The sequence below is a fragment of the Aptenodytes patagonicus genome, chromosome 9 (genome assembly GCF_965638725.1).
Source record: "Aptenodytes patagonicus chromosome 9, bAptPat1.pri.cur, whole genome shotgun sequence".
Classification (NCBI taxonomy): domain Eukaryota; kingdom Metazoa; phylum Chordata; class Aves; order Sphenisciformes; family Spheniscidae; genus Aptenodytes; species Aptenodytes patagonicus.
The window spans coordinates 605765-632462 of NC_134957.1; the positions used below are offsets into that span (position 1 = coordinate 605765).

General features: G+C 58.3%; 1 protein-coding gene across 10 annotated transcripts in view; it reads right to left on the reverse strand.

The window, feature by feature from the left end:
- DLG3 (discs large MAGUK scaffold protein 3) overlaps nt 1–26698 on the reverse strand; it is an 80623-nt gene that overhangs the window by 19850 nt on the left and 34075 nt on the right. For 7 of the 10 annotated variants that reach the window (XR_012996059.1, XM_076346853.1, XM_076346852.1 and 4 more), the window contains 9 exons: nt 20961–21014; nt 13321–13371; nt 10100–10224; nt 9448–9617; nt 8930–9066; nt 8477–8621; nt 8165–8324; nt 3529–3685; nt 2959–3061 (listed from right to left, as the gene is read on the reverse strand). Coding sequence is in view for 8 of the 10 variants with exons in the window: in XM_076346853.1 (XP_076202968.1) it covers nt 2959–3061; nt 3529–3685; nt 8165–8324; nt 8477–8621; nt 8930–9066; nt 9448–9617; nt 10100–10224; nt 13321–13371; nt 20961–21014 (1102 nt within the window). In the remaining 2 variants the exon portion in view is untranslated. Of the gene's footprint in view, nt 1–2670; nt 2732–2958; nt 3062–3528; nt 3686–8164; nt 8325–8476; nt 8622–8929; nt 9067–9447; nt 9618–10099; nt 10225–13320; nt 13372–20960; nt 21015–26698 lie in introns of those variants that run through there. The other 3 variants (XM_076346858.1, XM_076346857.1, XM_076346859.1) reach the window with 2 other exon arrangements.

Below are 26698 nucleotides of genomic sequence, written 5' to 3' on the forward strand. Positions count from 1 at the left end.
GGGCCTGATCCTGCACCGGGGGGTGAGCTCGGCACCGGGAGCAGGATACGGTCCTGCATGCCCAAGCGTGTGCAGGTCGCAGACCATTAAGATCAGGCAGGGATTACCTGCCTGCACCGAGGATCCCCAGCACCGGCACATGCTCGTGTGGTGCAGCTGCAAATATACCCGGCAAAGCCAACAAGACGGCGGGTCTGCAGTTGATTTCTGGGCACCAGGAGACAGTGCAAGGGCAGAAGGCGCTGGTAGAGAGGGGAGCTGCATCAGAAAGCAATCCTCCAGCATGCATAAAGCCTTGTGCGCGTGCCCTGCTCTCTCTGGCACGCAAACCCGCCTGCCCAGGGCCAGGCCAGCTCCACTGGGCCATCAGCAGAGCCCTGGGATACTCGGCCACAAGCTCCAGTCCAGACACCTGCAAAAACTACCCCCAGCTCCATCATTCCCCTCCAGCCCAGCATTTTATTGCCCTGACCCTGCACACCTTCCAGCTGCGTGGTTAAAGTACAGACACCTCCCTGCACAGGGCACACGTGTCGCAGGCCCAGGCAAGCAGAGGGGAGCACAGCCATGGGGAAAGCTTGGAGGCTTTTAAAAATCACCCTGCGGCCCTGGCAATTCCCTTTGAGTGGCCAGCTCAGAGAAATGCAGTCACGTGAGTTTTTGTATTTTCAGGTGAGGAATATCAAGGCTTTGTTGCATGGGGCGTGAGGAGGGGGAATCGCCAAACCCAAGTGCTGGTGATAGCGGCAGGCAAAGGTCAGGGGAAGAAGTGCTCAAAGGGAAGGGACCTCACAAACAGGTCAGAGGCACCATCACAGGGAGCAGCCTCCTCCTTCTCCTTGACGGCACACAGCAGTGGTGAGAGGCGCTGCACCAGGCGCAGGTCCTCAGAAGAAAGGCATGACGGCAGCTCCTCTTTCTATCCTTCCCTGGTTTTGTCTTTGCTTCTTTCCACTCCTAGTGCCTGGCAGGACCCCACAGGGAGGGCACCTCATCCCCTGAGATCTGCGCAAGCAGCCTTTCTGCTCCCTCAGAGGACCAGTGAGGTCAGATGCAGAGCATACGTACACTCATTCAGCACCCCATGGGCAAGCTCTACCTGTGCTCACATACGAGAGACAGGTGCCATCCTCTGCTAGCAGGAAGGAACTTCTCAAAGCCCCTTTCCACTAGCATCTCCTCCTTTAGGCATCCTACAGTCCACCTCTCTGGCTCTTTCCACAGCCATGATGCACATAGAAAAGGCAAATATTTGGGAGCACACATGCCCTCGAGGGGCATGTGTGAGGTGAGGTGAGCCTCACCTGCACCTGGGGCTCATGCCAGGGAGACCTTTCTCCTTGGCTCCCAGGCCTTCCAGCGCGCTGAGGTCAACTCCCAAGATACAACAGTCTATGTTTCACAGCAGCAATGCTGCCTCCCAGGACAGCTGCAGCCAGTGTGCCGGGTGCTGCTGCCTGCACGTGCCAGGAGCCATCGCGGACCTGGAAAGCCACCGGGTACAAAGCACTGACATTTCAGCCTCGGTCTAAAGGGGTTTCAAAACATTTTGTCCTGCTTGACATTTAGGAACCACTCTTGGTTGGTGTCTTTGCCAAATCTCAAGTGGCAAAGGGAGCCAGAAATACAAGAACATTAAGTGCTTCCTGGAAAGAAAGAAAGAAAAAAAAAAAAAAGCCAAAACAAACAAACCCCACACCCACAGCACACCCCTGAGTGGCACTAACGGCTCTGTGCCCCAATGGCCTCTGCCATGGGACGGAGGAGGAACAGCAGGGACAAGGACCCCCAGGGCACTGCCCAGCTATGCCACCGAGGAGGCACAAGGCAAAGGGCAGGCGAGCGGCAGCACGCTGGCCTCAGCAGAGAGGACCCAGAGCCGCTGGGGGAGAAAACCAGCAGGGCCCAGGAGAGACACCTTCATCAGGGGAAGTGAATTGCTGCATCCTGGCACTGGCACGGTGCCGCTCGGGACATGGTAACAGCACGGCAGCAGCCCCAGGAGCAGCTCCCGGCCCCTCGCCTGCCGGCGGGATGCCCTCCCCAGCGCTCGCCCTTCCAGCCCACAGGTGACGCTTCAGCCCTGCCAGCCGGGGAGGGTTTCGGTAGGCAGCTGCCAGCTCCCTTCCCGCAGCGGCCTGCCACTGGCTGCCCCACGCAGGACCCAGCCACCCCACGCGGGACCACCAGCCCCCGACACCTTTGCCGAGGGAAATTAAAGGCCAGCGCTAATGAGAGGCAGTCGTTGGGGTAGCACAGCAGGCGGGATGCTCAGAGTCGGGGACGAGCCCCCACGAGCACCGAGGCCCCGGTTCCAGCCCCGCCGGCCCGGTAGTCGCAGGGTGGTCCCCGGAGCCCACCGCGCTGGGGGGGAAGGGAGCCGCCCCCCCAGGACGAGGGGCGGCCGCCGCACCCGTGAGCCCCGCCGGAGCACCCCCTCGGTCCCGGGCCCTCCAGAAAGGCCCGCGGAACCCTACGGAGCGGGACCCCAAGGAGCGGGGCCTCGCGGCGACGCCCTCCGGCAAACAGACACCACCCCCACCCCGGAGACGACCCCCTCCCGGCGAGGCCCCCCGCCGGCCCAGGCCCGGAGGGGGCGGCCCGGCCCGTGTCGCCGGGCCAGCCGCAGGGCCGGGGACGCGCGGGCGAGGTCGGCGGAGCCCCGCTCACCTGCAGGCCGGTGGGGGGCGGCGGCGCCCCCGGCAGCAGCCCCGCAGCCGCCCGGCCCGCACACAAAGCCGCGCAGGCACGGCCGGCGGGACACCGCCGCCCCGCCCCCCCCGCAGCGCCGACCAATCGGCGCCTGCACCTCCCCCCGGGCCCCGCCCCGCGCCAATCGGCGCCTCGCCGGCCGCCCCCCGCCCCGGCCTCCCGGCCCGCCTGATCCGCGCGCCGGCCGACGCCCCGCCCCCCTCATCTGCATGCGACGCCCCGTCTCCCGGTTCCCGGTGGCGGTACCTTCGGGCCTGTACTGCGCGATGATGGTCACTGTCTGCCCCGCCCGCTTCAGCGCCGCCGCCGCCTGCTCGTGGGTGGCGTTGCGGAGGTTCACGCCGTTCACCTGCCGGGACAGAGCGGCTCCGCTGGACCGGACCGACCGGGGCTCGCACCGACCGGGTCTGCCCTGCGCGCCGACCCTCGGCACCGCCGCCCCCGCCCCTGTACCGGTACCCGCGGTGCCCACACTCTCAGTGCCTCGTCACCCAGCCCCTGTGCCACCAGTACCACGCCCAGTACCGGCATCTCTAGTACTGGCATCCCCGGTACCCGCCCCCGGCCGGCCTGGGCATCGGGGGTGCCCTCCGCCGGCAGGCGGGCAAGGACCCGGCCAGCCCCTGCTCCACCGCAGGACAGATCCCGGGCAGGCTGCTGCTCTGATTCTACACACCCAGGGGCCAGGTCCATGCCGGCACTGGGGATGGACCCTGCCGAACCGTGTCCCGGGTGGCAGGGGACAGGTGTCCTGCAGACACCCGCCTGGGGCTGTGGGAGGCCGTGGAGGGGCAGTGGGTGGCCCCGCCGACTCACCGAGAGGATGCGGTCTCCCCTCCGCAGCTCCCCGCTGAGGTCGGCAGGGCCTCCAGCCAGGATGAAGGACACGAAGATCCCCTCGCCATCTTCCCCCCCAACAATGTTGAAGCCCAGGCCGGTGGAGCCTTTGTGCAGGATGATTTTCCGGGGCTCCCTGGAAGGACAGACACAGGACAGGGAGACAACAGGGTGAGGAGCAGCGAACCTGGTGACAGGGTCAGCCGTGCCCGGGCTTTCCAGCACACTGGTGGGGCTGAGTCACCCTGAGTGCGACCTGCCGTGACAGCCCTCGGCACCAAGGAGGCTGATAAACTGGGAGAGGTGTGGGCAGTTGCACAAGTGACATGAGACAGAGCACAGACGGAGACAGAGCATCTGCTGTGAAATCATGCACAGAAACATCGGTCTGCGAGGCGGCATTGGATGCTGCGAGCCTGGGCATCGAGGATGGCGCAGCCGTGCCAGGAGAGGGGGATCAAGCCCCTCAGCACCCGTGCAGCACGGCAAGCGTGCCTGCAACCCCACGCACCCCCATGCCACAGGCCCTGTGCGGCTCAAGAGAAGTCCTAAATTTTTTGATGATGACTTAATTCTTTCGCAGCTCCAACAATAGGCAGGCAAAGGCAGAAAGACTGCCTGGCATCGCAAAAATCCTGTGTCAATTTTCATCTGGGAAAAAAACCCAAAGTCTGATGGGAACAACGGCAGCTCCCAGCTTAAGCACTGGATTAAAATAAGAAGGAATAAATGACGCCAGACAATTAGCATAGGCTGGCAGTGATTGTCAGCCAGCATGACACTGAGGACCATCAGTGCATCCACTGCGGTGACCAGCTGGATCCTGGGCACTCTGGAGGGTACCGCAAGGACTGAGGACCTGCCAGTGAGCTCAGCAGCCTGATCAACCCCATGCCTGCCAGGGAGCAGAGGGAGATCTCTGGGACACAGTAGGAGAGATGCTGGAGCCCCAGGCATGGCACTGGCCGAGGGCACCCACAGTGGACCCTAAAGTGCTGGCAGTTGTGCTAAGGGGACCCTGGGGCACTGGGGGGGCTGGCCCAGCTGGCCCCCCCGGTTGCCGGTGACAGCCGGGGAAGGAGTGGGGCTCAGGTGGCATGAGCAGAGCAGGGACCCAGAGGAATAAAGTTTGGCTGAGCAGACAGCATGAAGCCCTGAAGCCTGGTAGTGTGCTCCCAGGCCACTCTTGCAAGAAAACATCTTTTTCAGCCCCCTGGGCCAGGCTGGAGCATCACTGCTGTCACCTGGGTGAATGGGGGAAGGTTTTGGTGCTTTCACAGATGCAGGCAGCAGGATTTACCTCCAGGGACACGTGCCAGCGCCCCAGGAAAAGTCTTCCACCATCCTTCCCCATGGGGGAGTCCTGATGCACTGAATGTCACTTAGCTCCAGGCAACCACCTTATAAGGAGCAATAGGAGCAGGAGATGGACAGACAGAAGTGTGGGACATCCGAGAAGGTCTTGGTGGGCTCCTGCCCTGCCCAGGCCCCGGGCTCAGCACAGCCTGACCCTCCTGGCTCTCCCAGCCACTCCTCTCCCCATCCCCACACCTCCCATGAGGCACTGCAGCACCCCAGTCCCCTACCTCTGGTCACACTTGCTCCTGTGGCCTTGCTGCTGCCTGGAAGGGGACAGGGATGGCTGTCCCCTGTAGGACATGGACGACGAGACATTGACGGTGAACATTGCGGCGTGGCAGGCTCTGCTGGTGGCACTGGCCAGGAGGCATGAGGGGCAGGAATGTTCTGAATGCTCTGCGCCACGGCCGCCCCGTGCTGCCTGTCTCTGCCTCTCGCTGGCTGCAGGGCCGGTGGCTTCCCAGACCCACACACAGGGTTTTTTATGGAAGTGCTGAAAGGATGCAGCCTTCGCTCTGTTAGACCCTACAGACTTAACTCCTTCCTGCCCCTGCAGGCATGGACAGCACTGCCCCGACTGGGGGGGAGCACCCAAGTGAGGGCAAATTCGCAGCCCGGCTCCCCATGCCTGCAGCTCCACACACACCATGCATCACCACAGCCCCTTGCCTTCAAATGCAGAGGTACGGCAGAGTTGTAACTCCAGCTACGCATTTCTGATGGGGCAGAGGCTGAATCTACCTTGTGACCTCCAGAAAATACCTGCTTTATCCTTATGGCCTTTGGATGCATTCGAGCTCTGAGCTAAGTGGGGCTCAGGACTCGGCTGGACTGTAGCATGGGGCTGGGATGCAGGCATCAGTCCCTCTGCAGCAAAGCTATGCCTGCGGCTAGAGCTCTCCCAGGGGAAGAAATAGGTCAGATTTCTGGGTCTGCAAACCCTGCCTCCAACCAGCTGATGAACTTGCTCTGCCCCTTGGGTTTTGCTGCTGCCCAAGCAGAGTGCAGGAACCACCACCCCAACTTGGCCTGGTGGGAAGCATCACCAGCACCCATGAGGACCAGGCGGTTTGGTGGAAGGTAGAGAGACACTACAGGAACCAAGAAGAGGAAATGAAGCTCCAGACAGGTACATCTCAGGTCTGTCATGACACGCACTCTCTGCTTCCATCCTCATCCCGGGAGGCAGGACATGGATCCTGCAGGCAGATACCACGCTGGATGTTGCAGCATTAACACTGGGACCTCGGCACAGAGTGACTGCGGGAATCCTGTGGGGCTGTGCCGGGTCTGGGTTGCAGTGGTGGAGCTCATTGGAAAACAGATGCTCTGGTCCCTGGCCCCGGGTGCTGCAGGACACGAGTGTCACTGGAGCCACATCTGCATCTACAGCAGTACTTGTGCCCATGGGAGGGGAAGGGGCTTGATACTGGATCCAGGCCAGGACCTCTGCTTCTCCTGGGGAATGGCTGGCAGGAGCCTCCTGGGAGACAGCTGCTTTTTCAGGGGAGTCGCTGCCTTTCCCCACACCAGTAAGATGCATTTGGACCACACTGGTCCCAGTGCACAATCGTGGTGATGCACGAGCCAACAGACCCGCAGTGATGCACATGAGTTTTTCAACACTGCCCTGGGATGGATGAGGGAGGTGCTGAGCCCACCGCAGGCTGCGAATCTGGCGGGGAGCAGGGGGCTGTGGCTGGGGACAGTGGCCAAGCAGTGCCAGCCTGTCTGCAGCGGGGCCCTCCGCAAAGCAGCACCATCCTCTAGCGGCCACTGGCACGTGCTGCACCAGGGCCACTGCCAAGCCGCTGCTGAGCCACTGCTGAGCCATTGCTGTGCCATTGCCACTGGGCCGTGTCCAGCCCGGGCTGGGCTGCTCCCTCCGCTCTCTGGCTGCAAATAAGGACATCGATGCATGTAGGAAGGGACACCCTGGTGGGACCGGGGTCCCTGGCAAGAGACAGATGGTGCGTTTTCCGAGTGCTGGGACTCAGTCCCTTCTGTGGTGCAACGTAATGGCAGAAAGCACTGCTCCTAGGTGTGGCATCATCCCCCAGTGCCCTGACAGCACAAGAGTTGCTACACCCAGCGAGGACGCGGCACCAGGAACAGGCTGTAGAACCAGCATCATTGGTGCCGAGACCAGGTGGGAGAGATGGGGCATGGGCGGAGGCCAGTGCTGCACCGGTCACGGAGCACAGAGGCACCCAGCTGCAGACGAGCACCAAGCAGCGAGAAATCCCCCTGATGAAGGTGAGTGCAGCCACTCTCTGGGAGGACAGTGGACCTGATGCTAGATGGCAAGTCAGGGTCTCCCGTTCTGGCATCCACCAGCACCCCGCAGAACGGGACAATCCCAGCCGAGGCTACAGCATCTTCCACTGCAAACGCAACCCTGAAACCAGCCTGCAACCTCGCTCCTAACTGCAGAGCCAGCCCTAAGCCTAACCCGAGTGTCAGTCCTAAGAATACAGCCTGAGCCCTACAGCCCTGGCCCTGGGGATACCAAACCCAGAGCAGGCTCAGCACTGGCCCCGAGGCTGTTGGAAGCAGAGGTAAAGCTGTGAGCCTGGGCAAGCAGAGCGGGATCAGCCAGGTCTTGCTCTCTTGTCCTCAGCATGAGGCTTTGGAGAAAGTTTTACACTGCCTTTAGTCTCAGAGCAGTGTCTCCTTTGTGCACCTCTTTATTTCCTGGGTTCAGGAAACAAACCTGTGCAGGAGGCTAAGCCCGGGGCTGGCAGCCGGTGAAATGGCACCTGGGTGCAGGTGGTTTGGGATGCTGGGCTCGGGGAGCACGGGAGGAGGAGCCCTACTTGTACCCAGAGCTGTGCCCCCCCGGCCCCTCACCCCCAGCACAGCTCTGCTTGGGGACAGCCTGCTTGCAGCCTGGGAGCCTGTGGCACTGCCGGCACCGGATGGCACCGTAAGGGCAGGGAACACCTTGTATTCCAGGTATTGTAAAACAAGTAAGGGAACGAAGCTGAAATGCAGACATGTAAGGCTTGGGGAGGAGCAGGAGGGGGAACAGGGAAGGGGGGGATGCAGCGAGCTGGGGAGTAACACAGCAGGGCTGATCTCGGGGGGGTGAGCACGGAGCTCACTGCGGGGGCCCCAAGCTTTGCACCACGCACCCACAAACGGGCTTTCGGCCGAGGCTCTGCACCGGCAGCAGGGATGAGGTCAAGTAGCCAGGGAGGGAAAAAGAGGGAAGGAGAAGGAGCAGGGATTAGGGACGCGTATGCCTAGTGCTCACCTGGTGAAGTCCTCATCCCCGATCATGTGCCGAGGGATGGGCGAGTACCGGGACGGAGTCACCTGGGGAGGGACGGGGTAGGCAGGCTTGCTCTCAACGCTGCCCAGGTAGCCCAGACTGGAGTTATGGCTTATGTGGTTGTCAGCCAAGGCTGAGAAGGCTGCAAGGGAGGAGAAGGGCATCAGGAGCAGAAATCCATCTGCAACATGGACGTGGAGACCAGCCCAGCATTGCCCGCCGCCCCAGCACGCTCTGTCCTCCCTAGCCCTGTGGTGCCCAGGCTGCTGCGCTAGCGGCCAGCGGCGTACGTACTGCTGGCATAGTCGGGGGGCGCGTACATGTCGTTGAGGTGGATGTTGCCGGGCTTGGCCACTTTCAGGTACACCATGTCGGAGGTGTTCTTCAGGGCAGCCACTGCCTCCTCGTGCCGCACGTCCTGCAGGTTCGTGTTATTCACCTGCCGGAGGAAAGGGGCTGGGTGACACAGCCACAGGCAGGAGGGCAGGGGCCGATGTAGCCCTGCAGGAGCGGAGTGGTTTCCCGCAGGGTAGGTGCCGCAGTAGCTCTGGAGACAGGGTCCCATCTCCACAGGTTTGGCCCTCCTGCCTGCAGCTGGTGCTGCGCCTCCCACAGCACCATCCCAGCAGGGACCCCAGGGAAGGGGCACGGGGCTGCCGGCAGGACTGATGCTGCGGTTCAGGATTGGCACCTACAGCAGAGACTGCCCGGCTTCGCCTCGCAGCCAGCTGCGGGCATGGGGCTTACCGCAAGCAGCCGGTCCCCGATCTGCAGGCGCCCATCCTTCTGGGCAGCGCCTCCCTCGATGATCTTGGTGATGTAGATGCTGTTGTCCCCGGGGATGTGCTGGTTTCCGATGCCCCCTGCGATGCTGAACCCCAGGCCTGAGGGGGAGTGAGAGGGCAGGTGAGGGGTGAGGGACAGATGGATGGGCAGAGCCCCGGGCTGGCCACACGGCCCCTCTGCCTCACTGGGCTTCCCACCCTGCCCCAAACCTGGCAGGCAATGGGCCACCCCACTGCTGTGCGGGGATAGCCCAGCCACTGTGCACTGCACCGTGGGGCTGTCCTACACCCCATGCCCCATAGCATCCCATGCTGCTGGGCTACCCTGTGGCATCCTGCACCGTGGCGGTGCCACCTTGCATCTCACGTCCCCCGTGATGCTGCTTTGCACCCTGTGGCATCTCACACCGAGGGGTCACTCCACACCATCCTGTGGGGCAGCGGGGCTCCCTGGTCCTGCAAGCAGAGTGAGGGGTTCACCTTTGGGGCCCTTCATCAGGTTGACCTCCATGATGGTCTCTGGCGGGGGCTGCCGGCGGCGCACCACGAGCCGTACCACAGGGCCCGCTTCCTTCAGGGCCTCCACGGCTTTGCTGTGCACCACCTCGGAGACGTCCACGTCATTTACTCGCAGCACACAGTCGTTCACCCTGCAGGCACAGGGTGGCTCTGAGCTACCCTGAGGAACTGCCAGCCCGTGCCACCCTCCTCTGGACACCTCTGCCACCCTCCTCCGGACATGTAGACCCTTGTGCAAAGGAGAGCTGCTCAAGCTGGCCAGATTCTGCCCTGCCAGGGTGAGAGGGGGGTCCCTCCCAAAGTGGGAGGCAGTGGGGGCTGGTCCCCATGGTGCGACCCTGCTAGAGATGGGAAATGAGGGGAAAGGCTGGATCCTGCTGCAGGCTGCAGGGGGAAGGATGGGAGCCAGAGCCTGGCGCAGGGAGGGGAGGAGAGGTGGCTGCAGACAGGAGGCTGGTGGCAGGGGACCATGGGCATCCCTGTACTGAAGGGACTTGGCAATGGGGAAGGGACCGGGGGGGCTGGGGACCAGGACAGGAGCTGCCTAGAGGGACCCTGGGGAGATCCTGGGTGACACCCTCATGGGGCTGCTCCCCTGGCCCTGTACACTCACCCCAGACGTCCGTCCATGGCTGCTGCTCCCCCGGGGATGATTTTGGTGATGAAGATACCTGGGTCATCTGGAATGTGGGGATTATCAATTCCTCCTGCTATGCTGAAGCCGAGGCCGGAGTTACCCTGCGGAAAATCAAACACCGCGTCTTTCCCCCATGGGCAACTGTTTGCTGCTGGCCCTCCCGAAGTAGTTCCCCCCAAGCCACGGCTGCCCAGGGCACAGGAGCCCTTACAGCATCTGTCGTGCCCCAGGGTGCCCAGCTCAGGGGGCAGAGGGCTGAATGGCTGGAGGGGAGGCCGGTGCTCATCAGCCGAGGTGCTCGGTGCAGCAGCACAGAGCACTGAACAGATGGAGCGGGAGAGTGGGAGCCGCCGAGGACCTCCCTCGCCGCCGCGTCTCCTCCAAGAGACTCTGAGGCAGGCGGTGAGCTGGGGGAAGAGGGGGTGGTCCTTGGCGGAGCAAACCTCCCCTTGCTGGCTGCTCCAGGAGGAGACACCGATGCTGCAGCCTGCATGGAGCAGCGGGGCTTGTGCCAGTCACCAGCATCCCACCCCTGCCCCCTTGCACCCTGGGATGCAGCTCTGGCATGGAGCCAACCTGGGGACCAGCAATGCTGATGCCAAAATTTTCAGGATTAGGTGGGGGGGCTGTCAGAATGGAGTGGGGTCTCCAGTTCTGCCTCCTCTTCCTCCCGGACATGCTTGGAACATCACTTGATCTTTGTCCTGCTGAAGTCTGCCCACAGGGGCCGTGCCACATCTCCAACCCCATCCCGGCAGCATCCCAGGACGAACATCCATGGCCCTGTGCCGCCTCTCCCGCTTACAGGATCCCCATTAGTGACACACTCACAGGCACTCCTTCCAGCTCTGTGCTTGATGCAAGTGGACAATTCCTGCTTTTTCTGCTCTGCCTTGAAAATCAAATGGCTTCTCGCCTTGTTTTCTCATGCAGAAGAGCTGACACTTAGTCACATCCTATCGTACCCGCCTCTCTCATACACAAATGGGCTTGGGCCAAGCACTCTCCTGGCTGCCCATGGCCCCAGTGCTCAGCGTTAGGCGATGGGGAGCTCTGCCCTTCTGGGGGGCCTGTGGCCAGCAAGGTGACACCAGAGCTCAGGCTCCCTGGGATCATCTAGCACCAGCATCTGGCTGGGGCTTGCACTTCTCCCCAGCAATTTGGGCTCAGCATCAGCTCTTGTGGCGACACAGAGGTCTCCGCTCTGACTTTATGCCACTCATGACACAGAACATGGCATCTCCGGGAGCCTTGATGTCTCTCACTACGCAACACTCCTGGATGCTCTCCTGCCGGCTGGGATTTGGCCAGCATGTGACAAGAAGGCACTCAACAGTGAAAGGTCTGAGGCCGCTCTCCTTCCTCTAAGCTGGTTTTGGGTTACCCTGTGCCCAGGTCAAAAAAGCTGCTTACTGTCACCGGAGACCCAGCCTGGCCACAGCAAGACAGGTGAGACTGTGCAAAATGGTCTCCAGCCATTCGTTGTTCCTGTCTATGGAAGGGTGCGCTCCGATGCTAGCTACAAAACCTGGAAATCATCCAGGAGGTGTTTGTTTTCATTTTGATAAACCTTCAACTGGAGTTCAAGGGATTTCTTAGCTGGCATTGGGGTTGATGTAGACACGGGGGCAGCTCCTGCTGCGGACACATGTATGGTGGGTAAACCCAAAGCCACGTCCCTCTGCAGATGGCATTTCCTCAGTTATTGCCCCCAAAATGCTGCTGCATTTTGTCTTTACAACAAGGACAAGGATTAGTAACAGTGACAGACCAGCAATTTTGGGGTACACTGAGGTCACCTCTGGGAGCCAAAAGACCCCAGCAAGGGGACAGCCTCACCCGCAGGCACCAGGGTGCTTCTCCTGCAGTAAGATGGGACTGTTGGATCTCACTGGGGACCAGGTGAAGGGGAAGGACCTCGGTATGGTCCATGCTGGCCCTGGCTGCTAAGCACTGAAGTTCCCTCATGGTTTCTTGCTGCTGGAGAGGGAGTCGCTGCCTGGGGCTTTGAAATGGGGGCAGCAACGAGTGCTGTCTCCCCATGCAACCCTGCCCGCTCCCCCCCTGCTCCCGCTGTGGGCTGAGGACAGAGGATGCTCTGAAGAATCCCTGAAAACAAGGCTTTTGCCTCTAAATTGGGCCCAGAGCGAGAAGCGCTCAGCCCAAAAAGGAAGCATCCCCTGGGCTGGTTTCGTCAGGCATGCCGGGGAAGCAGTGGGTGAGGCGGCAGCCCCAGATAACCTTCCGTCCACCCACCTCCGAGATGCAGAGCCAAGGGGAGGAGGGAGATGACTAAAGGCAGAGGAACAGAATAACGAGCAATGCGTCTTCCCCTGTGACGCTGGCTACGCAGCAAGGCTGAGCCACCCGGCATGGCAGCAAGGAGGAGGCAAGGTGTGCTGTGGAGCGCCACGGGCAGCCTCCTGCCCCAGCCATCCCCGTTCGGCAGGGCTGTGCCCACCTCTCGGAGCAAACCTTGGGTCAGCTTTTCCCGCTCCCGCTCCATCCCTCTATTCCTGTCGCTCCCTGGGTGCCAGGGGAAAGCCCTCCCTGCCCTGTGTGGTGCCAGCTCGCCCCTGGATAAGCCCCATCTGTGGGGGGAGCTAATTTTAGCCATGGCCAGTGTGGTGCATGCCATCAGCTCTGTGTTGCCAACAGACAAGAGAAGGCTTGAGCAGAAACTCCCCCTGTTACAGTCCGGTTTACTAAAAGACCCATCCTTGCCGCTTAGCATCCCTGGGCTGTGTACCCCAGAGCGATGGGCAGTCTGGTGGCGGGGAGGCATCCGTCCCCCGTGCCTGGCTGTGGGGTGCACCTGCCCGCATGCCTGCATGAGCAGAGCACCTCCATTTTCCAGCAAAGGCAGTGACAAAGAGCCTCCACCCCCCGGCTCCACGCTGGCGGGTTTGTGGGGGTGAGGGTGTGAACGAGGAAGGCGAGGGGGATGCCCTCCTCCCTCCCTTCTGGAGGGGTCTGTGGGGCCAGGGGAGCAGCAAGCCCACCTGTCCCCATGCCGCAGGGGCCGTGCAGGGAACACAAATGCGACACCCCCAAAAACCTCCAGAGAGAGCGGGGAGCAGACACCAACCTCTCCCCATCAGCTGGCATGGGGATGCAGGGGGTGCCGGCTGCACTGGTGGGAGGGTGAGTGGGAAGAGGCAGCAAAGGCTGCTGGTGGGCGAGTAAAGAGCACTTACCCTTTCCAAGACAATCTCCTCATATTTGAACATCCCATCGCTGCCGTTCACCTGGGGAGAGGGAGACAGTGCGTTATGGCTCTGTGTCAGTCCCAGGGGGATTTGCTTTTCCCCTCTGATAGCTGAATATCGAGAATCCAACCTAAAAGCTGCACCATCACTGCTGAAAAACCTTAAACACAATCGCTCCAGCCTGCCCTGGAATTAAACCATGCACTGCTTTTCTTTCTGGGCATGAGCCAAAGCCCACTGACTTTAATGCACTTCAGCGCAAAGCCTTTATTCTCCCGGCTCATTTCTCCAGCCATGAAAAGGAACACAACTGAAGGCACAAAAAGAAATAACGCCTTTGTTACGCAGCATGTAATTAACCTCGGGAATTCACTGCTGCAGGAAGGAAAGAAAGGGGGTCAGTCCATTTAAAGGAAAAAAAATAATGTCTGTACATAATAACATAATAAACACCTTCAGCAGCTTATATCTTTTAAATCTTTTAGTAGCATGACTGTGTTAACAGGGAATTCAGAGTAATTTATTCTACTGAATTAGTTGGGTGCAAAGGAAACAAGGTGCGAGTGTGGGGCACAGTAAGAGGGGAAAACGTTGTGACGCCCTTATATAAAAGAATGGTGTAGCCTGTCTCAATGCAGTACACCATACTGATCCCCACGCTTAAGAATCTCCCATACCCAGAGTGTTAAAGCAGGGCTCTGGGAAACATAATGGCTTGAAACAAAAGGGATGCAACTGTAGGCTCTAAAATAAGAAATGGTAAACGTGCAGGTCAAAAACTTCCATTTTCCCCATAAGCAACAATGCACAGGAAAATAAGGTGGCAGTTTCACTCGAGGTCATCAGGATCAGGCCATAAACAGCTACCGAGGTCTAAAATTTTGTAAGATTTGCAAAGCAATTAGCTATTGGAACATCCAGAGCTGTTACACTCCACAGCAACAGTTTTGGAGGGGACTGGACTCAACCTCACAATTTGAGTCACTCTGGGAAACAAGGGACGGGATGCAGGCAGGTCTGCATGGCACGGCAGAGGCGACGGGACCTGGGGCTCAGCAGGCAAACACCTCTCCCATCATGCAGCCCTGCCTCTGCCTGCAGCCCCTGGACAACGTGCAGGGTTCCTCATGCGGATTTTACATCCACCATTAATTGATGGCTTGTAGATCGTATGGAGCCACTTTCAGTATGCGCTCTGTATCCCAAACCAGAGCTGCCGTGGCTTTGTTTGAACACAGGTCCCCTTATCCGGTGCCAGCATGCCGGTTCTGTCCTGCTTGCCCAGCTCCCTGCTATCCATCCCCACAGAGGCACAGCCTGGCCATCCTCCAAAACCCCACAGTGCTGGGTCATTAAATGGAGGGGACAGCAAACATCATTTATGCTAAAGCCATCATTTGACACCACGGAAGGAAACTCAATGAGGCAGCTGTGAGGCACTATTTATAGGTAGGAAGAGGAAACAGTTTTTCTAGGTGGCAATAATCAGGTGCCCAGGTGGAAGAGCAGTTCTGCATGCCAGGATCTGGGATGGGGCTGTGCCTCCTGCGACACATGCATCCTCATCCCCTGCCTGGTTCAGCCCTGGTGAGGCCAAAGCAATCCCACACCCTGTTGTGAGTACCGCGCTTCAAGAAGGATGAGGTTGGGGAGAGTCCGGAGCGGAGAAGCAGGATGGGGGCTCCAGAGAACACAGGCTGAGAGGGTTGTCCCTCCTCGGATGTGCTCTGTGCCTGGTGCCTCTCAGCCACAGGAAGATTTCAGGACATGGTTCAGGGTTGGGACATCCAGATGCTCCAATATTAGGATGCTGTGATCCTCCCAGCACATTGGGAAAGGCTTTGGTCAGCTCTTGAACAGGACCCCTCTGCAGAAAAGCACCGGGAGTAGTGGGATTAACCCACAGCAGGATCCCCAACAGCCTTGGAGGGACAAGGACATGTGGCTAGTGCCACCTCCTGCCACAGCAGTGCCCTGGGCCATGCTCCTGCAGGCAGTGGGGCATTGCTTCCCTCGCCATAGGTTCTCCCTTTGCCATGGGTTGCCTTTCCCTCCTCGCATCCTACCATACTGACTAATCCTGAGTGGAGCTGGCTCGCTGGCCCACGCCACCCTCACAGCCTCCCTCGCCACAGCCTCCAGGCTCATCTCGTCTCCGCAGTTGGTAGCCCGGCGCGTGGGGCGCGGCGTCGCCTCTCCCCGGCTTTCCAGCAACTCGGATTCCTGGCACCCTTCGCTACTACACACATTGTCCTCTCTGCTTTGGCATTCAACACAGTTGCCACACAGCCAGCCATATGCACACCCACGGCCGCAGAGGAACAGCACATACATACCTACAGGATGGGGATGTGCAGAAAACTTTGACAATCTGTGAGCCATGGAGAGAGCCAGCAGCGTGCGAGCCCTGCCAAGCGAGCGGCCGCTGCCGGCAAGCACCCGGGGCACAGAGACAACCCGGCATGCAACCCTGTCAGGCACCCCGCTGCCAGGCAGGTGAGTTTGGGGTATCCCTGCTCCGCAAATCTTGGGGCTGCCAATACTGAGCGGTGTTTTGTATCACTCCTTGAAAGAGAGCAGTGTCGGTGCTCGCCCGGCGTGGTGCATGCTGGGAGCAGCCTGCTCCGGCTGGGCACGCCACAGTCAGCCAGGCCTGACCATGAAGTTTTAGCTCTGATTATGTTTCCAAAATCCATGCAACAGAACGCCAGTTAATTGCATAAGGAAGCCAAATGGAGAACTTAATATATACCACGTAACCAAGGGAATGAGCCAACAAAGCAAATGTTCCAGTGTCAATGAACTGAATACCAGTCACTCACTGATGGCAAAACCTCCCCGCGGGAGCCACTGCGACCTGACTCTGCCGTAGGCTGTCCCCCCTCTCCTTCACCAGTGTCCTGCGCTCCTCCCCAGCTCCCATTTGGGGCTGTCTCAGCACTATGGGCTCGGTGGGGAGATGCCCGGCTCCATTGCTCCCGGGCCGGGACAGCACACCCCACCCTGCTCCTGTCTCCCCATGTGACGCCTGCAGAGTTAACGGGGGTGTCGGGGGTTAATTAGTTGTTCCCAGCATATCCCGATCCTAAGCACCGTGTGATTTCTCATGGAAAAGAGTAAGGTTTTTTTCCAAGCCCTTCCCACGCAGCAAGCCCACCTGAGGGCTCAGGAGGAAGCCCCCTTCGCTGGCCTTCACTTCCCTTTCATGTTTTGAGCAGCAGGGAAATAGTTAGCGATGATGACATTTAAATCATCAACAGAAGGCTGCAGAGTTAACACTCATTTGGTAAACAGAAGAGCACACACCTTCCAGAGCTACTGCAAGCTGTCTGCAGGCTCCGCCGGCCAACACCGCAACCAGTGCACGTGGAATGCGCTTTGCAATTTGCTAGAGAGTCAGGATTTGGTTTTTTGGGTTTTTTTTAAACAAAAAAAGGAGGCCAAATTTAGAAGACTAATATGGGGTTCCTCAAACCCAACCCAAATAGCCCACCAGGCTGCAAGAGGAAATAACCTGCAGGAAGGATAACACTGCCCGCAGCCACTTCCGGAGCAGGATCTAGCTCATATCTTTTGGTTAGGATGCGATGGGGACAGGCACTGGGACCTGGTGGTGGAGCAGCCGTGTACTGACATAATGAAGAGAGTCTGAAGGCTGGAGGGTCAGCCCTTAGTGGTGCCAGCTGGACCTGGAAGTGGAGGGCACCTGGTGATGCCCCATGCCTGCTCCAGTGAGGGGAAAGGAGAGCAGCCCCGTGCCAGGGCAGTGGGTGCAATGGGCACCTCCCTGCTGGCACGGGCACTGGCAGTGCTGGCGAGGGAGAGCTCTCCCTGCCTGCCCATGGCAGGGGGCCCAGAGAAAATAGGTCAAGAGCTCCCTCCCTTCACCTCCCCGCATCCACACGTCCTGCCGCAGCACCGAGACCTACTGAGTCGCTTCCAGCTAACCCCTGGCCTCAACCCCCTTGCGTGCGTTGCCCATGGTGTTGGCCTTGCGTACAGAGTAAATAAACGCCATATTTCTGGTCAGCCTTTTGCCAGAGGGCCATGGGGAGAAGCCTGCTGAGCTTGGGCAGAGAGAAGGGGTTTGAAGCCTGACAGCCCCAGCACACAGCTGGGAGGGCTCTGCAGCCATGCTGTCTGCGGAAACTGGCAGTGGGATGTGCCACTGCCAGTGCTTGGGACCAAAGCGTGAGGGTGGCAGTTTAGTTTTGATTTTTTGTTTTTTCAGGCTTACAAGCAAGTTTTGCCCTGCTCAAAGGCGCTGGACCATGGTGGCCATTTCTGCTGCTCTCCACCCTGCAGCAACCATGGCTGGGGACCCTGGCAGCAGAGTCAGCGCTGCACAAGGAGATTGCCTCTGTGCTCACCGGTGGCAGCGCCTGGGGCTCCCGTGGTGCTTGCTGGCCGGGATCAGGCCTGGGAAACACTTGGCTTTCTCAGACACGGCTTTTAGAGATCGAGGAGGTGGTGGTACCTCGCTGCTGGGCAGTGGGGCACCAAAGGAGGGCTCCAAGGACCCAGGCTATGAAACCTTCAACTCCTCGAGGGCTTTGGAGTGACCTTCCCTGCTCACTTTGGGACTGCCTGGCAGCAGTTGCCATGCACCCTGGGCAGCAAGAAGTTGTTTCAGCTTCAGAGAGGCAGCTCTGAAATGCAGACCCTGTCTGCCATGGGAACTGGGCTTCCGATGCTCCATCTCCCCGCTATGGACCTGCTGGGCAAAATACACCAAGGGGTGAAACTGTGAGCAGCGACCTGGAGCTGGCATGGGTGATCCCCCCCGGCACCTGTCCTTATCCTTCAAGGGATGCTTTTAATATAGAAGGGATTTTATAAGGATTTATTTGGGTTTTTACACCCTGGGGGTGCTGGGCTCTGCACAAGCCGCAGGCAGCAGAGCTGAGCCCCAGCCCCGTTGGTGAGTGGGACCCAGTGCTGCAGCTCATACCTTACGGTGCTGCTGGTGCCACATGGTCTTGGGGATGGAGGTGGGTGGACAGAGAGATTGAAATGAGGAGCAGACTTCTTGATAAACAGCCGGGGCCAAATTCAGCCCAGCAGCTAGTCCAATGCAATCAATGGAGCTAGAACAGGAAGGAACTAGACTACATCCATCTGTTTATCATTAAGGAAAGCACTGAATAGTTAAGTAATTAAAGACTGGAAGATGTGACTTTAACCCTTTCAAATACACACTGTACCAATAGGCTTCAGCTTTTGGGTTTGTAAAAAAACATGCTTCCAGACTTGCCATTTTCGTGTGCTCTTCTGCAGCAAGCCCCTGGTGTGGTTCCTTTGCTGACCCGGGAAACTGCCAAACGGGAGGTTTTGGGGTGTATTTTCCCTGGAGCCTGAGGAGCCCAGCACCCCGGAGAAGGAAAGGATGGAGCAGGGCTCATTTCTGTGTTGGTATGACATGAAGTAGAAGGCAAGAGGGTTTCCAGGCTGGAGGTTGAGAGGAATCAAAGTGAGGTGTCTCCCCTGCCCTGGGCACAGGCTCCTCCAGGCATGGGGCTGGTGGTCCCCGCTCTGCCCAGCAGACGACAGCCACAACCTGCCCCTTCCTTTTGACCACCACAGGGCAGTTCCCCCCCGGCATGTGCTGCTGGGGTTGGATGGATGGAGTAGGTGACTGCCATCCCCCGGGTGATGCTGGTGCTTGCCAGGGGTGCAGAGCAGTCCCCAAAACCCAGCCAAACCCACCCCAGGGGCTGCAAGAAGGGAGCTCCCATTCAGCACAGCAAGAAGGACCTGTGGCCAAGGTGCAGGGAAAAGGGGCAGATGGGGATATGGAGCTAACGAGGTGGAGGGAGAGGGGGTGGGAGAGTTATGGAGTTAATGAGACGGAGTTGGGGGAGGCAGCCAGGAGGGCAGGAAAGTGCAGTGCACTGCAGTTGGAGGAGGTGGCCGCTGGCCCCATGGACGGACTCCCTGCTGCTGGCTTCTGCAGGGCTCAGGAGCCTGCCTGGGGTGACAGAGCCTGTGCTTCGCCCTCGGGCTCATTTCTTGCTGCCCTTGGGCACACAGGCAGGGAGGAGGGACAGGTATGGCTGGAGCCTGGCGAAGGATGTGGTGCTGGTGGCTGCAATAGTGAGCAGGCAATGTTCCTCCAAGGGAGAGAGGGTATAAAACACACATGAAAGCAGACTTTCCATCCAGGAATACCTCCCTGTCCTGCCCACAGCACACCCCTCACTCAGGCCAGTCCAACCTTGTGGTGTGTCCTTCCCCTCCAGGAGACATCGCCCTTTTTCCAGTTCCCTGTAGAATGGCACCAGTCGGGTGAGCGCAGAGACCAGGCTGCAACACGGCACTGCCCTGCAGCTGGGGTGCCCAGCGCGCTGCAAGAAGCCTCCAATCCTACAAACACCGTGCCATGCCATGCGTTTCGAGAAGGAAACCTTTGGGGACAGCAGCTCTCTTCTGCCACATTCATACAAGGCTGCTGGACCCTGGACCACCAGCTGAGAGAGGCACCATCGCCTTCCTCCCCAATGCCAGGTGGCTTCGGTTCAGCACCCGAGGCATAACTAAACCATACAGCCAGGGTTGCAGAGGTCTCAGGTGGGCTTCCCTTCCTTTTCGTAGCCCTGCCCAACCAGCCCAGCACAGCTCTGATGTGCACTGACCCCACCACAGGCTGTGGGCTGAGATCTGCAGTTCTTTACAAGGAAGGTTCAACCACCAGAAGTCACCTGCAGCCCTCTACCGTGACTCCAAAGACAAACCAACCCCAGCTCTGAGTCCTGGTGTCGCTTCATTAATGTGGAAGACAGCCGAAATTTGCTGCATCAGAAGAAAACCAGGTGCAAAGCACCCAGCCCTGGCAAGCTGTTAAGTGAGATCCCTCTGGGGAGAAAAAGGGGAGCACCTTATGAGCATGAAGCCAGTGCTGCAGAAATCCACGCTGGCCACCCTGCTCCCTCCATCCCCCCAGCAGGAATGATTTGCAAATGCTCTGGGAAGGGATGCAGCAGCGCGCAAACCCTCTCTGCAACAAACTGAGGAGGATTATCTTTATAGTATGCCAAGAGTGCCAAATGCACTGTGGCTGCAAACACTTACAGTCACCAGGCACTGCTCAGCTGCTGGCAGCCTTCACTGGGAGAGGAGCAGCATCTGATGGGTCCTGCTGCCCTGAGGACCAGCTGGTGTGATGCCAGCGAGGGCACAGAGAGCCCTGCCTCCCTCCTGAGGGGCCGGGGCTGCCAAAGGGGGCTGAGGCAGTGCAGGAAGGTAAGGGATGCCCCAGCAGAGCCTCGCAGCCACCCTGCACGAGAGGCTGAGGAAATGGCTGTGTGGGTAACCCTGAACGCAGCCAGCCCAGCTCTCCCTGCTCTGATGCCTGCTTACTCCACAGTGTGCCCCTCTGAGTGCCTCCTGCCTTGTACCCTCTCTGTGCTGGAGTCCCCAGCATCGCTTACTGCTAGCCTTGGCTCTGCTCAGCGTCACCCAGCCCCAGTGAGGTTTGGGGGTGGGATGTGCTGTGGGGACGTGGCACAGGTACCAGGCTCCTCTGCCACCTTGCTGGGGTGTTCCTGGGCTGGAGGAGCCTTTCCTGCACCACCGAGCAGGGAAAACGCACTGCTTGTTCAAAGGAAGCGAAACAAAACCAGGAGACTTACAGAGAGCCCTTGTTCCAGCGAGTCTGTGTTCACGATAATGGGAGCAGGGTTGGCCTGTGAGGAGACAAAAGCGGGATGTCACCGACCTGAGCGATGAACCCAGCCCTTCACGGTGCACTGCCTCTCCCCTGGCCATGCCACCACAGGCAGAAGAGAGCAATTCAGGAAGGGCTCTGCTCTTCCTGAAGTCCTCCTCCAGGTGCCCAACAGCTGTGGGACAGGAGCAGGGCCACAGCATGGCTCTGGGCATTGGCCCCCTCCTCAGGCCTGGTATGTCCCCAACACACCATGGCCTTGGCTGCTGGGAAGGAGACAGGGAAGACTGGAAACTCTCCCAGCCTCGGGCCAGAATCCCACCAGCACCAAATTTTACTTGAAATCCACATTACTGAAGGATTAGGAAACAGGGGGAGTAGGGAAGGAAGTCCTTCTGAGGAAGGGATATTTTGCCAGTAGACCAGCCCTGAGGGCTTCACACACCTTCCAGCAGCTGCTGCTGCCCTTCCTAAGCACGGGGCCACCATGCCCTGGGAGAGGTGGCAGCGTTTGGTCCCTCATCCTCGCTACCCCTGGGGTAAACCCTCTGCTCCGCAGTCTCAGCTCATCCTCACCACATGCATCCCCCCCTCTCTTGCAGGGCTCCCCATAAACCTCTCTCCAGGTCCCCCTCCTCCTGGGCTGCCCTCTGCCCATTAGCTCGTTGCACATTGTAGGAGGAACACACGCGCAGAGGGCAAGCGCAGGCAGTAGAAGGCAGGGACCAGGCCCTAAAGGGAGGGAGGCTTTCCCGGGAGAAGGGCACGGGGGAAGCTGCAGCGCCGGTGGCCGGAGGGACGGGGGCGGACCGGCCCCCCGAACGCCGCCCGCGGGGTCCCGCCGCGCCGGAGCTGTCCAGCGCCGCAACCTCCTGAAGGCGCGGTGCCCCGCGGAGCCTTCAGCGCAGCCCCTTCCCCCGGGAGCAACCCCTGCCGGCGCGGCTGCTGGGGCAAAGGAGCTGGGGAAGGTGTCTGCCTCTGAGCGGGAGCGTAAGGGAGAAGCGGCAAAAAGTGAGAAATTTAAGATTAATTACAAGGCTGGCATTCCTCGCCGGCATGCAACAGCAAGTGGGGCAAAATCTGCAAGGTCAGGGGTGAGTCAGGATTCACATCATCATTCCAAGGCTCGTGCGGAGAACAACAGCCAGAGCAAGATAGGGAAATGCTAACAGACATGAGCTACAAGGGGAGGTGAACCCTCTGCCTTAGGGCATCAGAAACATCAGTCAGGGTCAGGAGCAAGCAAGTCAAGGTGTGGCTAGTGCAGCAATTAACAGGAACCACTGTCTGTCCAGTAGTGTGGGTGGTTGGATTGCACAGCCCAATGGCCTCTGTGAGTCTGTGATATTTTTGCAGGAGCAGGCTTCCTCCTCATTGCCCTCCTCTGGGTTTATACGCCGCCGACAGAGACCAGCCTCCTCACAGAACCCAGCATGGCAGTCCCCACCCTCTCCTGTTTTAGTTGATTGTGTTTCTGGACTTTTCACTCTCCCCATTTCGTAGGTGGGAGAGTTATGGGTCAACCAGATTGTGGTTTAAATCTTGCCCTGAACGGTTCTGGCCTCATATGGATGGAGCAGGAGACAGTTAATTTGATTTATTCAGATGCTTTCTGATCTTTCCTGCAGCTGTAACTATTGGTTACAAAACCATAGTTTTCATGGCAATTAATTCTCTAGCTCAGGCAAATATGACCACTTCCAAGCACTCCTGCCAAGCCCCTCCCACACACATAAGAGAATTGCAGTTTTCAGGTTCAATGTCTTGGGATCTCCATGGCCCAGAAGCAATGTTAAGCTGGGAATATCCCCTTTCTGGCAGTACACAGTCCTTGTATTTAATCCAGATAATTTGTGAGATAGCATATATTAAACCTGGCACTGGCTTTTATTAGTCCCCAGTGCAATTCTAGGAAGGGATTCCACATTTCAAGGCAAAAAAGAAGCACTTCTACTGCCAGCAATTAACAAACGATGGATGTTTGAACCTTGATGTGCCAGAGGCCAGCTCTTATTAGATGAGTTTCCAGGAAGGATGCAGAAGAGGCAGCCTAAGTGAATGTAGCCCATCACGTGCCCCATGATTTATGACATGAATTCAACTCCACAAATGATGCTTTGGATCCCTCCCAGGGATAAGTGCTCTGTATGATAATGTTATAGATGCTTTTGCAGGTCCACCCTGAGTCCTCCACTGAGCCCCACTGCAGTCTCTTTGTTGAATTACTAATAGCCCACAAATCACACATCACATTGCCTCGCTCACACAGCGGTGAGCCCTAAGGACGTATTTTGTCTAGCCTGCTCACTGAGCATCCTTCGCAGCCATTCCACACTAGTGATTTTTACATCTCAAAATACTGCTAGGAGCACAATTTCCCACTCATGCTCCAGATGGGACCCAGGAGATGCCAAATGTGAGTGGTTGCTTAAAACAAAGTCACACATGGTCAGGAAGAATTCAGACCAGGAAATCCCCGCTTGCCTCCTGTGGCCAGCTATTCCAGCTACTACAAGAAAGGTGTTTAGACATCAGCTCTGAATTCCACTTGCAAATATTCCAACATTTGCACCTTGCCTGTTCTACTGCAGAGTCAGACAAGACCTAAGACTCAGAAATAAGCAGAGGGCCTGAATATGAAAAGCCTCTGCTTCCCTCTGTCAGGCAGGCACCTGTACCGAGCCCTCTGCTAGCCAGGGGAGGAGAGAGAACATCATCATTTTTTGCTGGGCAGCAGGAACATGCTGGTGAATTAACCATGTCCTCAATTCTATAGGGAATGGTAAGTAATTTATGCCCTAAGGAGCAGGGGGTTGCTGCATGCAGGGAGGAGAGGGAACAGGGCTGTGCATTCAGGTCATATTCAATGGGGGCTGTCAGATCTCTTCCATCTAAACTGCTTCATCACACTATTATTATTTGCCAAGCCCTGTTTGTGCTTGGGGGGTTTACAAATGGAAAGAGAAGAGGACCAAGCCCTGTGGTGCTCACCCCACAGCAGCAGGACCACAAAAGCCCAGTGGAGCTGGAGGTGCCCCAACCTCCCTCCGTCAGGCAGAGGTGCAGGGGGCTGCACAGATCCTTGGGCTCAGGGGCTGGAGGCTGCGGGGAAGGTGGGACTCAGGGAGGACCTTGGGGAGTGAGGGAGGTCACTGCACAGGTGCAGAGAGATTGATCTAGGCGCAAAGCCAGCGAGACAGAGGACAGCTGTTGGGAAAATCTGGGCAGCGATAGGAGTCAAAGGGAATAGGGGTGAAGGGGGATGAGGTTTGAAGGTCAGGATTCTCACGGGGGCTGAGAGAAGCACAGCCTCACATTCACCTGTGTTGAGGCACCAGTGCTCGAGCACTACACAACAGTCCTGGTGGCAGCCACAGCCCAGGTGCTAACAGAGGGAGCAGCAACCTGCCCTGTGCAGCCCCAAGCGAGGGGCTGGCTCCCTGCAGAGGCCCCAGCATAGCCCAGAGCCCATCTGGGGGCAGCTGCCTCTGTGGCTAAAGCCAGGAGGTGGCTGTGGATCTGCATGCAGTTCAGGAGGGATGTCTCCTCCACAGCAGTCTGCAGCCCCCCCGGGCTAGAGTGATTCCACTGCAGCATGTACAGGGAGCAGCAAGACAGCCGGCAGTGCTCAGACACACCTCAGGTGCAGGATGTGGCCTTTCAGAAACACCTTTAGATATCACCTCTGGGCAGTCACTTGAGAGGGACCGCTGCCATGTGGGCTGTATTTCTAACAGGTGACTGGCCTCGGCAGCCCAGGGGCACTAACACAGTCACGTGGGGGCAGCCAAGCCCCAAATGTCTATAGGTATCGCCCTTCACCTCTGTTTCTATTCCTGTCATCTGCTAGGGAAAAGGTAGGAATTGCAAAATGTGATGATTTTCCAAAACTTCCAACCAAAAGAAAAGCTGCAATTAAATGCAAATGGAGGAGGTTCGTTAGCCTGCTTCCGAGGGCCGAGCCTTGCCCTGTGGCATTTCCCCAAGGACTGCTCTCAGGGCTGGCACACGGGAGCCTAGCGGGGAGACTCTGAACTGAAAGTTCAAGATATTCTCTCTAGAGCTGAAATCCCAAAGCTTTGCAACAGCTTCACATCCTCCACAGAGCTGGCATGGGGGCCAGCCCACAGAGGTCAGGAATTACATACCTCCTCCAGACAAAATAAATGTGCTGCAGATGTCCCAGGCCAACAGCAACTGGATTGTGCCCACATATAAACCCATTTCCATCTTAACCAGCAACAGGACTCAAACAGGAGCCTCCAGAGCTGACAAATACCAAGCCTAATGCACAGAGCTGGTCTTTGCAGGAGACCAGTTTGCTCCATGTGTCACTCACCGAGGGATGCACAGGACAGGGTGACTATTTGTGACACAGGGCTAGTGCATAAGAAGCAAAGTACTAACTTAACTCCTTTATTTTTGCAACTTTCCCAGATTGGTTCAGAGTGAAAAGTCAATATCTGCCTTTTAATATCCTTTGCATCATACCATCTGAGGTATAATATTAACACTCAAAAGGAAATGGCTCTGAAGATAAGTGAAATTCAGTCTTTACATCCTTTTAAAAGCTCTCAGGGGCAGAGGCCAAGTGGGGAGATGCCCAACAGAAGCATCTAAACAGGGTGGACACACTGGGCCGTTTGTAGCCCAGCTCCGTCTGCTTTGATTTTGTTTTTTAAAGGGTGTTAAACCATGGAGAAAGCTGTGCATGTACAGCTATGAAAGCACCTGCTCTGTGGCAGGACCCCACAGTGCTGGGTGCTAGCTGTGAACACGCAGGTATGAGCTCGGGGATGCCGAGGAGTGGTGTGATGCTGCCGCGGCAGCGGGGTCAGCTGCGGGATGCCTGGGCACCAACAGGCTCCTGCTGCCAAGGGGACCAGGTTCGCACCAAGCTAATGAATTAATTTCACAGGAGCGAGCTCAGGTCCTGCCGGTGCAACACACACGGTGAGCCCACGCTCACTGCCACTCACCCTGATAAGCACCAACACACTCATCTGCTTTGCACAAGACTTCCCTGCCCTTCTCAGACACTGGTTTTCCCAATGCTGGGGCTGCCTCCTGCACCAACCCAGAGCCCAACACATAGCTGCCAAAAACATCACCTCCCAAAGCACCTGAGATGACACAGCTCCTCCACAGCAACCTGTGGGCGCTTCTGAGGTTGAGGCAGGACAGAAACCCACTCCTGAGGCTCCCCGTGCCCAAGGTGAGGGAGGGGATGATCCCAGGCTCTGCCCCTGCCGGAGGGCAGGTACATGGAGCAGAGAGGTGCTGGCACTGTCCTTCCAGGCTGCTCCGAGCCTCCCCCAATGCCTGCATGCCTACAGACCTCCTCGGCTTTCACCTGGCCATGCCCAGGGAAGCCACCTTACAGATCTCCCGTTAAGAAACGATGCACAGCACATCCTTTCCTGGACTGAAGCCTGGCTCCCAGCTGGCTGTAGGACTAGATGTAGGACTTTTTCTACATCTCAATACCGAATCCATGCTTTGGCCTTCCTATCCCTTCCCTTCTCAAGGGGAGAGGTACCACACTGCTGCCAAAGGCTGGTCCCCTTCTCACAGCTCCCTGTGCTCACCTCTTTTTGCCTTCACAGGCTCTTTACGTGGTGGCCAGAGCCAAGGGTGCTTGGGAGTGTCAGAGGGCTGCAGAGCCCCGAGGGAGAGCTGCATCCCTCAGGGCTCCCACGGGCT